This window comes from Daucus carota, chromosome 8, assembly GCF_001625215.2.
Source record: "Daucus carota subsp. sativus chromosome 8, DH1 v3.0, whole genome shotgun sequence".
NCBI lineage: Eukaryota > Viridiplantae > Streptophyta > Magnoliopsida > Apiales > Apiaceae > Daucus > Daucus carota.
In genome coordinates, this window is record NC_030388.2 from 18,032,167 (window position 1) to 18,045,072 (window position 12,906).

The following is a 12,906-nucleotide window of genomic DNA, read 5'->3' on the forward strand; positions in this document are numbered from 1 at the left end:
CTAGTATAATAAATATAAGAGGGTCTAAACATATTCAACTTATATTGATTTATATAAGATTCACTCTTTTGACATGTATATATATAGTACATTAGTACTCCACTATTAAGTGTCAGATTTATTTTTTGATAATTTCTTTCACGGTTATTATGGTTACGCGTTGCTTGCTACTAATGAAGGATCAATATTCTCCAGAGGACAACTCCTGTATTAACAGTTATGTATATTGATAATTATCTGTGTACTTAAAATTGGTTTGTACCTTTTGTACATCTTAACGAATATCTTACTATATATAGGCCAAGAATATACAAGGTGATCAACCGTGGTTTCTAAAATGTTGTGCAAGAGATCATGAAACTTTTTTCTTTTCATTTACACATAATATTATTGACAACTTGATCTTTCTCCCAGGGACATTCTTGATCACTGCTTTGTCAGGGGCAATAGCCCTTTTCCTTCTTTATTCTTGGTTGTAATTTCCAAATTTCTATACACTTGTATCAAATGAAGTGAAATATAATTGCCATTCTGTTTCTCCATTGTTCAACTGGTTTCAGAAATGGAGAAAAAGGGGGCAACGTTGATGCACAAATATGAGCTTGGAAGATTGTTAGGCCAGGGGACATTTGCCAAGGTCTACCATGCTCGAAACCTCGAAAATGGGCAGAACGTTGCTGTCAAGATCATTGACAAAGAGAAAGTGCTCAAGGTGGGATTGACAGACCAAATTAAGCGAGAAATCTCTGTCATGAGGCTGGTGAAACACCCGAATGTGGTTCAGCTATTTGAGGTCATGGCTAGCAAAAACAAGATTTATTTCGCCATGGAGTACGTCAAGGGCGGGGAGCTTTTTAATAAGATTGCCAAAGGTAGGCTTAAAGAAGATGCTGCACGCAGGTATTTTCAACAATTAATTGCTGCGGTTGATTTTTGTCATAGCAGAGGCGTGTATCACCGCGATCTAAAACCGGAGAATCTCCTTCTTGACGAATATGGTAATCTTAAGGTCTCGGATTTTGGATTGAGTGCATTGCTTGAGTCGAGAAGACAAGATGGAAAGTTGCACACAACTTGTGGAACTCCAGCTTATGTTGCACCTGAGGTGATTAATAAGAGAGGCTATGATGGCGAAAAGGCGGATATTTGGTCCTGTGGTGTCATTCTTTTTGTTTTACTGGCTGGTTATCTTCCTTTTACGGATAAAAATTTGATGGAAATGTATAGAAAGATTTGCAAAGGGGAATTCAGGTGTCCGCAATGGTTCCCTCCTGAAGTCCGCAAGCTTCTGTCAAGAATTCTTGATCCGGATCCAGTCACACGAGTCACATTGGAGAAACTGATGGCGAATCCTTGGTTTAAGAAGGGATTTAAGCCCATCCCAATCCCGAAGACTAATTGTAATATGCCTAGTAGTAACACACCGTGTAGTGTTCTTGAATTCCCAAGCATCATCGATTTGGAATCACATGAAAATAACGAGGAAGCCTCAACAAGCTCTTCCATGACACCGACGCCATTAAATGCTTTTGAACTTATATCCCTCTCACCAGGCTTTGATTTATCAGGATTATTCGAGGATGATAAGATTGAAAAATCACCATCCCGGTTCACGTCACAGGAATCTGCATCATCAATAGTGTCGAAGCTGGAAAAATTAGCAGTGACAGAAAATTTTAAGGTTCGGAAGCAGGACGGGAAAGTGAAATTGCAAGGGAACAGAGAAGGGAGAAAAGGGCAGCTAGCAATCGACGCAGAAATATTCGAAGTAACGCCATCGTTTCATGTCGTTGAGGTGACAAAGAAATCTGGTGATACAATGGAATATATAAAATTTTACAACCAAGATTTGAAGCCTTCTTTAAAAGATGTGGTATGGAACTGGGAGGGAAGTGATCGACAGTAGCCTTAACAACAGGAACATGAAAGACATCTATATACCACAATGTTGTCTGAGGCACATGTTATATGCACAAGTTAGTTTCATGCTATTTTCTTTTCTTGTTTTTAGAGTTTAATAGCTTCTTAAGAGACTACATCAGCAAGGCAGAAACACTAGCAGTTGTTAAGGTTCGTATTATTCACTAGGACGGTCTCTAACAGAGTATATTTATACACACATATATGCACTTGTTGGATTTTCTCCTTGGGAGGTAGTCTTCAATGAGATAGTAGTGCAGATGTAAATTGTTGGTAGAAAATTGAGTGAAGTTTTAATGTTAGATTATATATATTTGTATAATCAAAACTTCAAAAATAAAAACAAGTTGCTAAAATAGCTAGGATTTTCAAATCTTCGAATTCTGACTTATAAATCGGAAATTGACTTATAATTTTTTACACAGATGATACGAATAAATTGCAGAGTAATTTAAATGTGAACTTACTCGTCTAATTAGTATACATAAAGTACATTTGATTAATCACTTATAATGCTCGGAGGATGACTAGCATGGATGCATTTGAGGTGATGCATTGTTCGGTATATTTTAAGATATTTGAAATCCTATCAAAATCCTTGAAATTTTGAAATATTGTGTTTAAAATCAAAAAACCCTCGTTAACTTTGCCACATTTTATCAATTAATCCGCATAAAATCAAAATCATATACAATCCATTAAAATGCATATACTATATAAAATTCATAAAAATCCCAGTTAAAAGATAAATACAGTACAATGATGCAATCATCACATTTGGTTGTATATTAAACTGATCTTGCAAAAGAAAGTGAGTTGATGCAACAGAATTTGCAAAGCAAAGCAAGACCTGTAAATTTGGACAATGTCAGAATTCATAACATCAAAAGAGTGCTTGATGCAAAAGGGAGTTGATGCCACAGAAATTAGCATTTGGTTTATGTACAAACACTCAAAAGACAATTACTCTACCTCAGTGCAAAGACAGAACTCAGGGCATTTACTTTCTCAGCAACAACCACTGCAGGGCAGATAACCACCACAACAGACATACCTGCGGCATAATACAAGATTAATTTGCACACAGTTAAAAGCTGCAACAGCAAAAACAAGGAAAGGAATTTTTTGTACCTCAGACATATCATCGTAAAGAGCTCCCCTTCGAAGCATGTATGATGCACATGGTGCACTGCAATCGGATCGAACGGGAACTAAAAATAATAACATTAATTAGTTATAAGTAGGGGCGGAATCAAGGATCTAAACCCTGTTTACTCAAAAAAAAAAAAAAAGGATCTAAACCCCGTTGATTCTCGAAAATCAATACAAATTTTTGTAAGTCACGATTTGTAGTTAAAATGACTTAAATTTTTCAGACTGATCTCCAATTTTAGCGATTTTAGCCCCGGCTATTTTGGAAATCATGGTTACGGCTTCGATTATGCATGAAACATTTATAAATTTGTAGTTTAATACACCAAAAATATTTGTTTATATTTGAACAAAAGTGCGATCATAGATGTTCATCACACAAGATATCATCATAAACATTCTGCAAATTCTTCATAAATCTGATGTACAAACAAAGCTAGAAACAATCAGTATGTTTAAATCATTGAAGATGCATGCATATGCGAATTTTGCGAACAATTGCACAATCCTAATCAATCATCAAATGGTAAGTTAATTTTTTATTTATACTTTATGACCATTAATGATTAGTTACCTCTGTTTGGATTCGTCTACTAGCTAAACTTTTAACTTTCAAACATTCATATTATTGTTTTTCACATTCTTGAATTTTTGGACTCATGATGACAAGAAGCAGCATAGAATCCAAAATATCACATTCAAAACACTATGATCCAATTTTTACGAATTTTACACAAAGGACTTTTTTGGGATCAACTATTGCGAAAGGTAAATAAATCATGAAAGACTTTCGTTAGACAACACAAAATATTACAACGTTAGCCTGAAAACTTTAAAGCTTTAAATAATGTATATAATGTATATAATTGATGGTATAGGATCGAAACAGTGAATTGAGTTTAGGCATCAATCTCAGAAAACTTTAAATTGACATATGGCCTTTGATCTGCCACCCATTCTTGCCGTGCAAAATCTTCCCTGGAATGAAAGAGAGAATCGAACAGTGTCCCAGAAGAGGCCATGTAGCTAGCCACTTGACCACAGATACATGTTTGTCAAGCAACTCATCCTGGCTATGTAAGTCCAAATCATTCAGTCTTCTATGCTCCACATATGTTTCTTGGAGCCTCATTGATCTAAAGAATTATCCTTCAATAGATTTTTATACCCCAATCTGAAGCTATATGGTCCTTAAGGTGTTACATCTGAAAATGTGGAGATAAAGTATCAAAGTATCAAACTTGATTACAACTTAGCTGGGGACCAATTCGTATAAAACCACACCGGAGACATTAAAAACATAATTTCATCAGTCAAATTCAGATGCTGAAACTGGAGAATTTAATAAGAGCAAAAAGCCAAAACATCAACTACATATCAGTATGATACAATAAACATGCATTGAGAGTGCAATAGTACAGGGTGTCCCAATCGGCACTAAAAGCTACCAGGTTAGGCCATTGCAAGGTATAAACCGATAACAAAAAGAAATTTATTAAGTAAAACTATTGTTCTATTTCCTATATCAGGTTTTACATCCTCATAGAAATCTCTACACTTTTCTGTACAAAGAGAAAACGGTATCTTTTGTTTTTCGGTCAAGTAAAATTGTAACGTTTTGCCAGAGTGCATCAACTATAAAGCTATATCAACATTGAAAACAGATGCTGAGCTGTAGTCCAGCCAAGCAGTCTGACTAGTAAAATGAGTTAAAGAGATTTACAAAAGAATCAACATTCTTATATTTCCTGACCAAGATAGATCTTGGAGAAGTTTAAGTCATGCACGTAGATAGTTTGAGCTAATTTTAAATAAGTATTATAATTTGAGCAACAAACTGAAGCCACGAAACATACCACTAACCATCCAAGTAATAGGAAATCTCAACACTTTGGCATCAGATACCACTGGCATATATATAAGATTCTAAGTGAGCATTGGATATTATTTTCATACCGTAGCTTTGATTACGTTTTGATCTGCATTTTCATGCTTATTACACCAGGCAATGGTCCTGGTCAACATCTATATCGTGTTTGGCTACTTCAACAGCTGCGTTCACCAAACTTCTGTTACTTTCATCATTTATTTTGACACCAACATATTGTACTCTGAAAATAAAAGTGTGTCTGTTCTTTGGTAGCTGCAAACAATATTACCATTAGTACTTGAGAAGCTGGAACAAAAGGAAGAGAAGACCTGCTAAATGGGAAAATAATTTCTTTTATATCATCTAATAATTTCAATCAATAAAGCAAATACCAAACTTAAAACCGTGCAACTATGATTCTCAGATTATTAATAAAGTTGTGTAGCCGAGCTGATTAATGAACTTTTTCTTATAATTGTTCTCCTCTTCCATAAACACAAATGAAAGTCATATAATTTCTGCAATCCCTTCCATACTGCTGCAACCACAGAGATGCAATATGTTGTGGGTACTCGATGATTTTTTTTTCCATTTATTATCCTAACTCAATTATGATAAAAAGAATACAAGGAAACTAGAAGCTCATATCGAACATGTTTATAATTTGAGGTGATCTTATTTATCACAGAACAGATTAAACATTACAAGATACAAACATATATGAAGCTCCAATTAAGAGAATCAGTAACAAAAAAGAAAACAAACTACCTATACAAAGGTTCCAAAGACAGAACAAAAGCAGAGAGAAAAGACCGTACCCTTATGTCTCTCTTTCTATCTCCTATTCAGTATCCGAAGGCACACGTGAGGGTTCTGCAGACTCCAACGTCTTAAGATTCTGCAATGCCGGCCTCAATTCTTGATCAAAAAACTCTTCATACTCTCTTTGGTCTCCGCCCTTCTTCTTCACTTCTACCACCCTCAACGATGGTGTCAGTTCAAATATTTCGGCACCAATTGATAAGGGGCCCTTAACTCCTTCCTTAGAACCATCAAAACTCATCCTGCAATCTTTCTTCCTCACGGTAAAACTGACCACCTTCGCAACGTCCTCCAGTCTGGATATTATGTCAGGCACAGGTGCATCCGACACAAACCTTGAATGCTTCCCTTCTTCCTCAAACAACCCTGACAAATCAAACCCTGACGACATTGAAATCAAATCAAAGGCATTCAAACTAGCCGGTCTAAGTAAACGAGGGAACCTCTTCCGACTCTCCACTTCTGATTCTGTCTCGGATACAGAAGTATCCGACATAGAATTAGTCTCATCATCCACATTATCTTCAACACTACACAACTTATCATCCTCAATATAAAACTTAATATGTTTGAACCCCTTTTTAAACCACCTATTATTCATAATCTCCGGAATTGTCATCCTAGTTTCCGGATTAGTATCAAGAATTTTTGTCAACAACCGAGTCAATTCAGGCGAAAACCATCTAGGACATCTAAATTCCCCTCTATAAATCTTCTTATACATAATCATTATATTTTGATCATGAAATGGCAAGTAACCAGCCATTAACACAAACAAAATAATCCCACAAGACCATAAATCTACCTTAGCTGCATCATACCCTTTTCGCCCCAAAACCTCAGGAGCCACATAAGCAGGGGTACCACAAAATGTATGAAACAAACCATCCCCCCTAATCTGTTCCGAAATGGCACTAAGCCCAAAATCCGAAACCTTAAGATCACCATTTTCATCTAACAAAATATTTTCAGGTTTCAAATCTCTATGAAACACCCCACGAGAGTGACAAAATCCCACAGCTGAAATTAATTGTTGAAAATACTTTCTAGCCACATCTTCCTTTAATCTACCCTTAGCCACCTTATTAAAAAGCTCACCACCTCTCACATACTCCATTATAAAAAAAATCTTAGATTTCGTAGCCATTACCTCAAACAGCTGCACAATATTCGGATGCCTCACACGTCGTAAAATCGAAATCTCACGTTTAATGTGAGCGATCAAACCACCCTTAAGAATCTTCTCCTTATCAATAACTTTGATCGCAACGCTTTCGTTTGTTTTAATGTTCCTTGCATGATAAACCTTTGCAAAGCTGCCGTGGCCGAGAAGTTTTCCGATTTCGTAGCGGCCTAAGAGGAGGTCTTCGCCTTGTTTTCGTGTCGTGTTTTTGGTAGGAGTTGACATGAGTCGAGAGAATTAATCGAGGTGGATTTTTAAGGTGAAATTGAGGTGGAGAAAGTTGACATGAAGAGGGGTTTGATGTGTTTTGTCAGAATGTAGTTTCCGATGTTTGTGTTTGATCTCTTGTTGTTGTTTGGTGGTGGTTGATTTGTAAAGTAACGACGATTTCAGTGCCAGCAATGTGGGTATATATAGTGGGGTTCGTACATGTGTAACAGAAAACATAACGGACAGATGTAATGTACAAATACTTAACGTGCACCGCTGATGATAAGTAGGCAAGGCTCTCCCACTCTCCAGCATTTTGAAAAGTTGCATTTAAACATTAGAAAAATCAACATCCGAAAACACGCAAAAGGGAAGAAACTGGTTCCTCCTAGTTAGAGCTGTTTAACGAACCGAGCTGTTCGCGAACAAGCTCGAGCTCGGCTCGTTAAGAGCTCGTTCGGCTCGGCTCGTTAAGTTAACGAGCTCGAGCTCGAACACAAAAAATTGTTCGTTAAGAAAACGAGCTTGAGCCGAGCTTTTAGTATGTTCGGCTCGAGCTCGGCTCGAACTCGTTCGGCTCGAGCTCGGCTCGAACTCGTTCGGCTCGAGCTCGGCTCGTTAAAGCTCGAAAAAAAAGAATATTTTCATAATAATTTCGTAATATATATATGTTATTGAACGCCGAATTCAACATATAATATATCAAATCGATCATGAGAATATCAACTATAATATGGTACCATAAAAACATACTAAAAATTTTATTTGGCTTGCTATTTTAAGAGTAAAGTAGCGGTTTGGCCTTATTTTTCTCTAGCTCGGCTCGGCTCGGCTCGGCTCGGCTCGACTCGACTCGGCTCGTATTTGTTCGTGAACAAGCTCATGTTCGGCTCGTTAGTTATCGAGCTCGAGCTCGAACACACTTTTTTGTTCGATAAGAAAGCTCGGCTCGGCTCGGTTCGATAAGAAAAAATTTAAAGCTCGGCTCGACTCGGTCAAAACTCGGCTCGGCTCGGTTCGTGAACAGCCCTACTCCTAGTCGTGCAGCTTACTCCATATTCTCTGTTTCTTTGTGTTTCGGATTTCACGATGATGATTACAAATCAGCAAATAACAGCTTGCCCAGAGGATCGATGACGCCGGCCAGGATTGTCGGGGTCGGGGTTGTAAGAGGGAGGGGAAACGGCTTGGTCAAGACGGCGGTTAAAGTTTACGCACTCGAGGCTGCGCCTGCGTCGATCATAACAAGGGAAGATTCTGTCTTTTTCTTCTTGTTTGTTTACATGCCCTACTTGTATTTTGTGGCTTGTCATAAGCACTAATATGATAAATTAAAGGTAATAGCCTAATGTTCGTGTACAGACTACGTAACCTTGTGTGTGTATGAATGAGTGACATCGCAATCTCTTTCTCTCTCTCATATTATCACATGTCTCGTTGGAATTTCTATCTAATTCATAAATTTCATGAAGATTATATTTGTTTCGTAATTCCAGATAAAAGCAAGATCGGATGATAGGATCGATGGCATGCTATACATCTTACTCAATTTTGATCAAAGCGGTCGTGTGCGAGAGAGATAGCACAGAGGTGGTGGCCGAGGGTAGCGGCGACGGCGGTTCCGGGATCGGTTAGGAATCCGGTTTGAAAAAGGAAGGCGTTTATTGTGCCTCGTAATTAGGCGTTAATTGTGCCTCTTAATTGAGGGCTTAATTTGTACCTCTTAATTGAAGGCGTTAATTGTGCCCTAATTGAGGGCGTTAATTGTGTCTAAATTAAGGACATTAATATTTTATTAATTGTGCCTTAATTGAGAGCTTAATTGTCTCAATTATGAGTTATCATGATTGTGAGAATATTTTGATATATTCTGTTATATATATATCGACTTATATTCTTCTTGTTTCCTTTGTTTTATTTTCAGGATTCTTGGAAGAAGACCGGTTTTATTTTCGGACATTAAAGTTTTATTGTCTAAATTTCCCCGGTCATCTTGCATGTCCGACGGTTAGATAATAAGCTTTCTTGAATGAAAGAATTATCACGGTGAATTGCCGATTCATATTCGTTGAGATTCATTCTCATTTTCAAAAAAAAAAAAAAACCATTAGAAAAATCAAACCAAATGATACGTGACTCGAAAATATAATATATTGGGGCCGTTTGGGTTAGCTTAAAAGAAGTGATTTCTTGCTTAAATTGAAGAAGTGGAGTAGAAGTGAGAAGTAAATAAGTTAATAAAGTGTTTGGAAAAGAAGCAGAAGCTGTGAGAGAGAAGCTAGCATTCTCAGCTTCTTAAAAGTGCTTCTACTTCTTTACACAAACGGGTTAAAGAAAAACAGAAGCCAGAAGCAGGAGTCACCTCTGCTTCCCAAACAGGCCCAATTATATCCCCACTTATCCCATATTCTCACTTATATCCAAATATCCGGATTACATTTCATATTCAGTTCGAATGTATATATAAGTTATAGTTTTAATATATTATATTTGTAAGTAAATAGTCATGTTATATATTTAATATCTTATATAAGTTTAATTTTCACAAAATTTGATTTATTTCTCAGGCTAGTGCATTAATTTTCAACATATAAATTTAATAAATTATATATTTATGAAAATGTTTTATTTCGTAATTATTATGTTTCTATATTAATATGTTAATTTTAGATTAAATAATAATCATTTAAATTATTGAAGTAAAAATTATATTTGCATCGTAATGGATCATAAGTCGTTTATATTTTGTGGATCATAAACTACACGGGCAGGAGATTGAAAATATGATATTAACTCGTATTAAAATAATTTTATATCTTATTTATCTTGAGTCCTGAAAATTGTCATCTATAGGTATATATTGAAATGATTTGGTTTATTTCAAAAAAGTTATTAACATTTATAATTATTAAATTATAAAATATTTATTGATTTATTTGTCTAGATAAATATATATATATATATATATATATATATATATATATATATATATATACACACACACACACTCTATTAGATATGAAACTAGTAATATAAATATAAACAATTATAAATTAACTTTTAAAGTGATTATATACATTTTAAGATTAAATAAGTTAGTAAAAGAAGTTAATATTTTTAATTTTTCATATTCTAAACTTATAAGTCAAAAGTAAATTATAAATTTATTCTAATTTGATTCTAACTTATAAGAAAAAATGACCCACTAAACCCATCTTATACGTACTTTACCTTTATCTAAATAAAGTGGAGAATCTGTTAAAAAAATTCGAACTTATGAATATTTACGAGAAGTGATTATTGCTTGTTTTTAACCATATTTCTCCCTAGGTTATCCGCACCTCTTGAAGTCTCTCACAATTCACAAATGGATAAGGATCAATTAATACTAAAAACATTAAGTGTGCATGTAGTACACAAGAATCACTAAAGTTTCTTTATGGACAGTTCAACCATCGAACTTGCAAAAATGGACAACCCAACCACTACTGCTAAACCACACATATATCGACTCTTTTCACTCATTCATAGTCATGCTCAACGGTGAGAGGACACCTCCGTAAGAAAACCTAGATAATTAAGATTGAACTTACACTTTGAGCATCGATCTCTAGCAGCGTCTTAGATAGATTCCCCGAATATATACTAAACAATTCAAATTCAAAAAGTAAGGATTCTATATTGATTGACAACTCCAATAGTAATCCCTATTTGTGTTCCCTACTATTATTTTAGTATTAAATTAAAATTCTTTTAACAAAAAAATAATAGAAATATCTGGGAAAGAGTGTGCAAAAAGTGAGAGTTTAATATTAATTTAATCATTAAAAAACATATAAGGAATGAGTTAGGGATTACCTTATGAAGAATGAAAAATAAAAAACTAAAGTTTAGGAAATGAGTAGGGACTCCGCTGGAGTGAATTTTTGTCCATATTCCTTAAATCGGGATGCTCTAACACCTCGACAGTGTAAAAGAAAAGGGCAGGTTGTAATTTTATTAAATTAAGGGGAGGGAAACACTAAATTGAGGAGTAAGGAGTGTTATGCTTGGTTGTGGGATATACTATATTCTTATATACGTTGTATATAATTTTATTCTCATATTTAATTGTTTTTTGTATTGATTTGGATCTTCATATAATAAATTTTAATATTTTATTATAGGAATAAAGAATTCCAAAACGTAAAAGATTTGAGGAAAATTAGCTCTTTTAAAGTTAAATTAGAGGAATTTCGGAATTATTGATCTATACCCAATTTTTACGTTGTTTGGGCCGTATCTTGAGATCTGAACATCAAATTTGAACGATCTTATAATCCACATGAAACTTATAAAATTATCTTTCATCCTGAGCTGATCTAATACGAAAAATCCAACTGGAAAGGCCCGTAAACAGAAGAGAAAAGAAAGCCACGGATTTTGTTAAATCTGGTTCCATTATCTGATATAATTAATTGCACTGGTAACTCAACTTCTTTTTTAATCTTCTTAATATGATCATTAATGACTTCAGCCACTTTATTTTTTGAATATAAGAACAATACCCATGTGTATTTGGAGTAGTCGTCGACTATCACTATAGCTATCTCTTCCTAAAAAATGGACATGAAATTGACTGATCCAAAGAGAACCATATGGATCAGTTGTAGGGGTGTATCAATGTTAGACATACATTTGCTTTTATGCGATGCCTTCTCGACTTTCCTTTTTCACATGCATCGTAGAGTCCTTCTTGACAGACTTCCATCTGTGGAAGGCCTCTCACCAATTCCCTATTGACTAGAGAATTTATTGTCTTGAAGTTCAGAGAACTTCCGATGGCATAACCAGCTTTCACTAGCAGAGTCCTTACTATAGAAACACTTGACCTCCCCATGGCTTGTTGAGTAGCTGTCGGCTATAAACAAACTTGACTTTCTTATTCTGCATAGAATAAGATCCTTATCCTTACAATTTTGAACCAAGGATGATTCCTTGTTAAATGTTACATCATATCCCTTGTCACAAAACTGACTGATACTTTATAATAAATTGTGCTTTAATCCTTCAGTCAAAGAAATATCTTCAATGATGAAATTACCAACTTTCAGTTAACCATATCCTGTTGTAAAATCTTTGTTGTCCTCTCCAAAGACTACAATCGGGCCAATCCTCTAAATCACATCCGTGAGCAAGAATTTTTCTCCTATCATGTGTACTCTTGAATAGTCACTATCAAGCACCCACACAACTTTGCTTCTTTTATCTAAGTCATGTAAACACAAACAAAGTAAACCTTCTTTTGGTACCCAAGCTTGCTTGGGTGTAGGGGTTTAGCTGTAAGCATCTATGTTTCGAGAGAGAAAAATGATGGTAGAATATATAATGTAGAAGAAGTGATTATTGATTGTTATTAGCCATGTTCCTCCCTAGGTGTATGTCCGCTCCTCTTGGATCTCTCACAATTTACAAATTGATAAGGGTTAATTAATACTCCTCCATTTTATAGTTCTGTTTATTATTTGTACGTATTTTGAGACTTCTCATGTAAAGCATAGTTTCATAATATTATTTTAATTTATTTATGTTGAATAAAAATTTAAACGACAAATTTTTATTCAGAATAAATCAAAAATATTATAACACTATATTTTATAAAAGTCTCAAAATGCGTGAAAAAGATAACATAAAACACCTGCGGGGACAAAAGGGTCCTAAAACATTAAGTGTGCATTAATATACACAAGAATCACTAAAGTTTCTTTAT

General features: G+C 35.0%; 2 protein-coding genes across 2 annotated transcripts; one reads left to right on the top strand and one right to left on the bottom strand.

The window, feature by feature from the left end:
* The first annotated feature begins 132 nt into the window (after positions 1–132).
* On the top strand, positions 133–2,227 carry LOC108199471 (CBL-interacting protein kinase 5). Its single transcript, XM_017367293.2, has one exon. It carries the CDS (start codon positions 563–565, stop codon positions 1,904–1,906), a length of 1,344 nt encoding a protein of 447 aa, XP_017222782.1. The 5' UTR covers positions 133–562; the 3' UTR covers positions 1,907–2,227.
* A 1,520-nt stretch (positions 2,228–3,747) lies between these two features.
* LOC108199470 (CBL-interacting serine/threonine-protein kinase 12) lies at positions 3,748–7,385 on the bottom strand. Its single transcript, XM_064083501.1, has 3 exons — positions 5,761–7,385; positions 5,029–5,215; positions 3,748–4,277 (listed from the first exon to the last, which is right to left on the bottom strand). Exon 1 carries the CDS (start codon positions 7,170–7,172, stop codon positions 5,784–5,786), a length of 1,389 nt encoding a protein of 462 aa, XP_063939571.1. The 5' UTR covers positions 7,173–7,385; the 3' UTR covers positions 3,748–4,277; positions 5,029–5,215; positions 5,761–5,783.
* Positions 7,386–12,906: the final 5,521 nt, after the last annotated feature.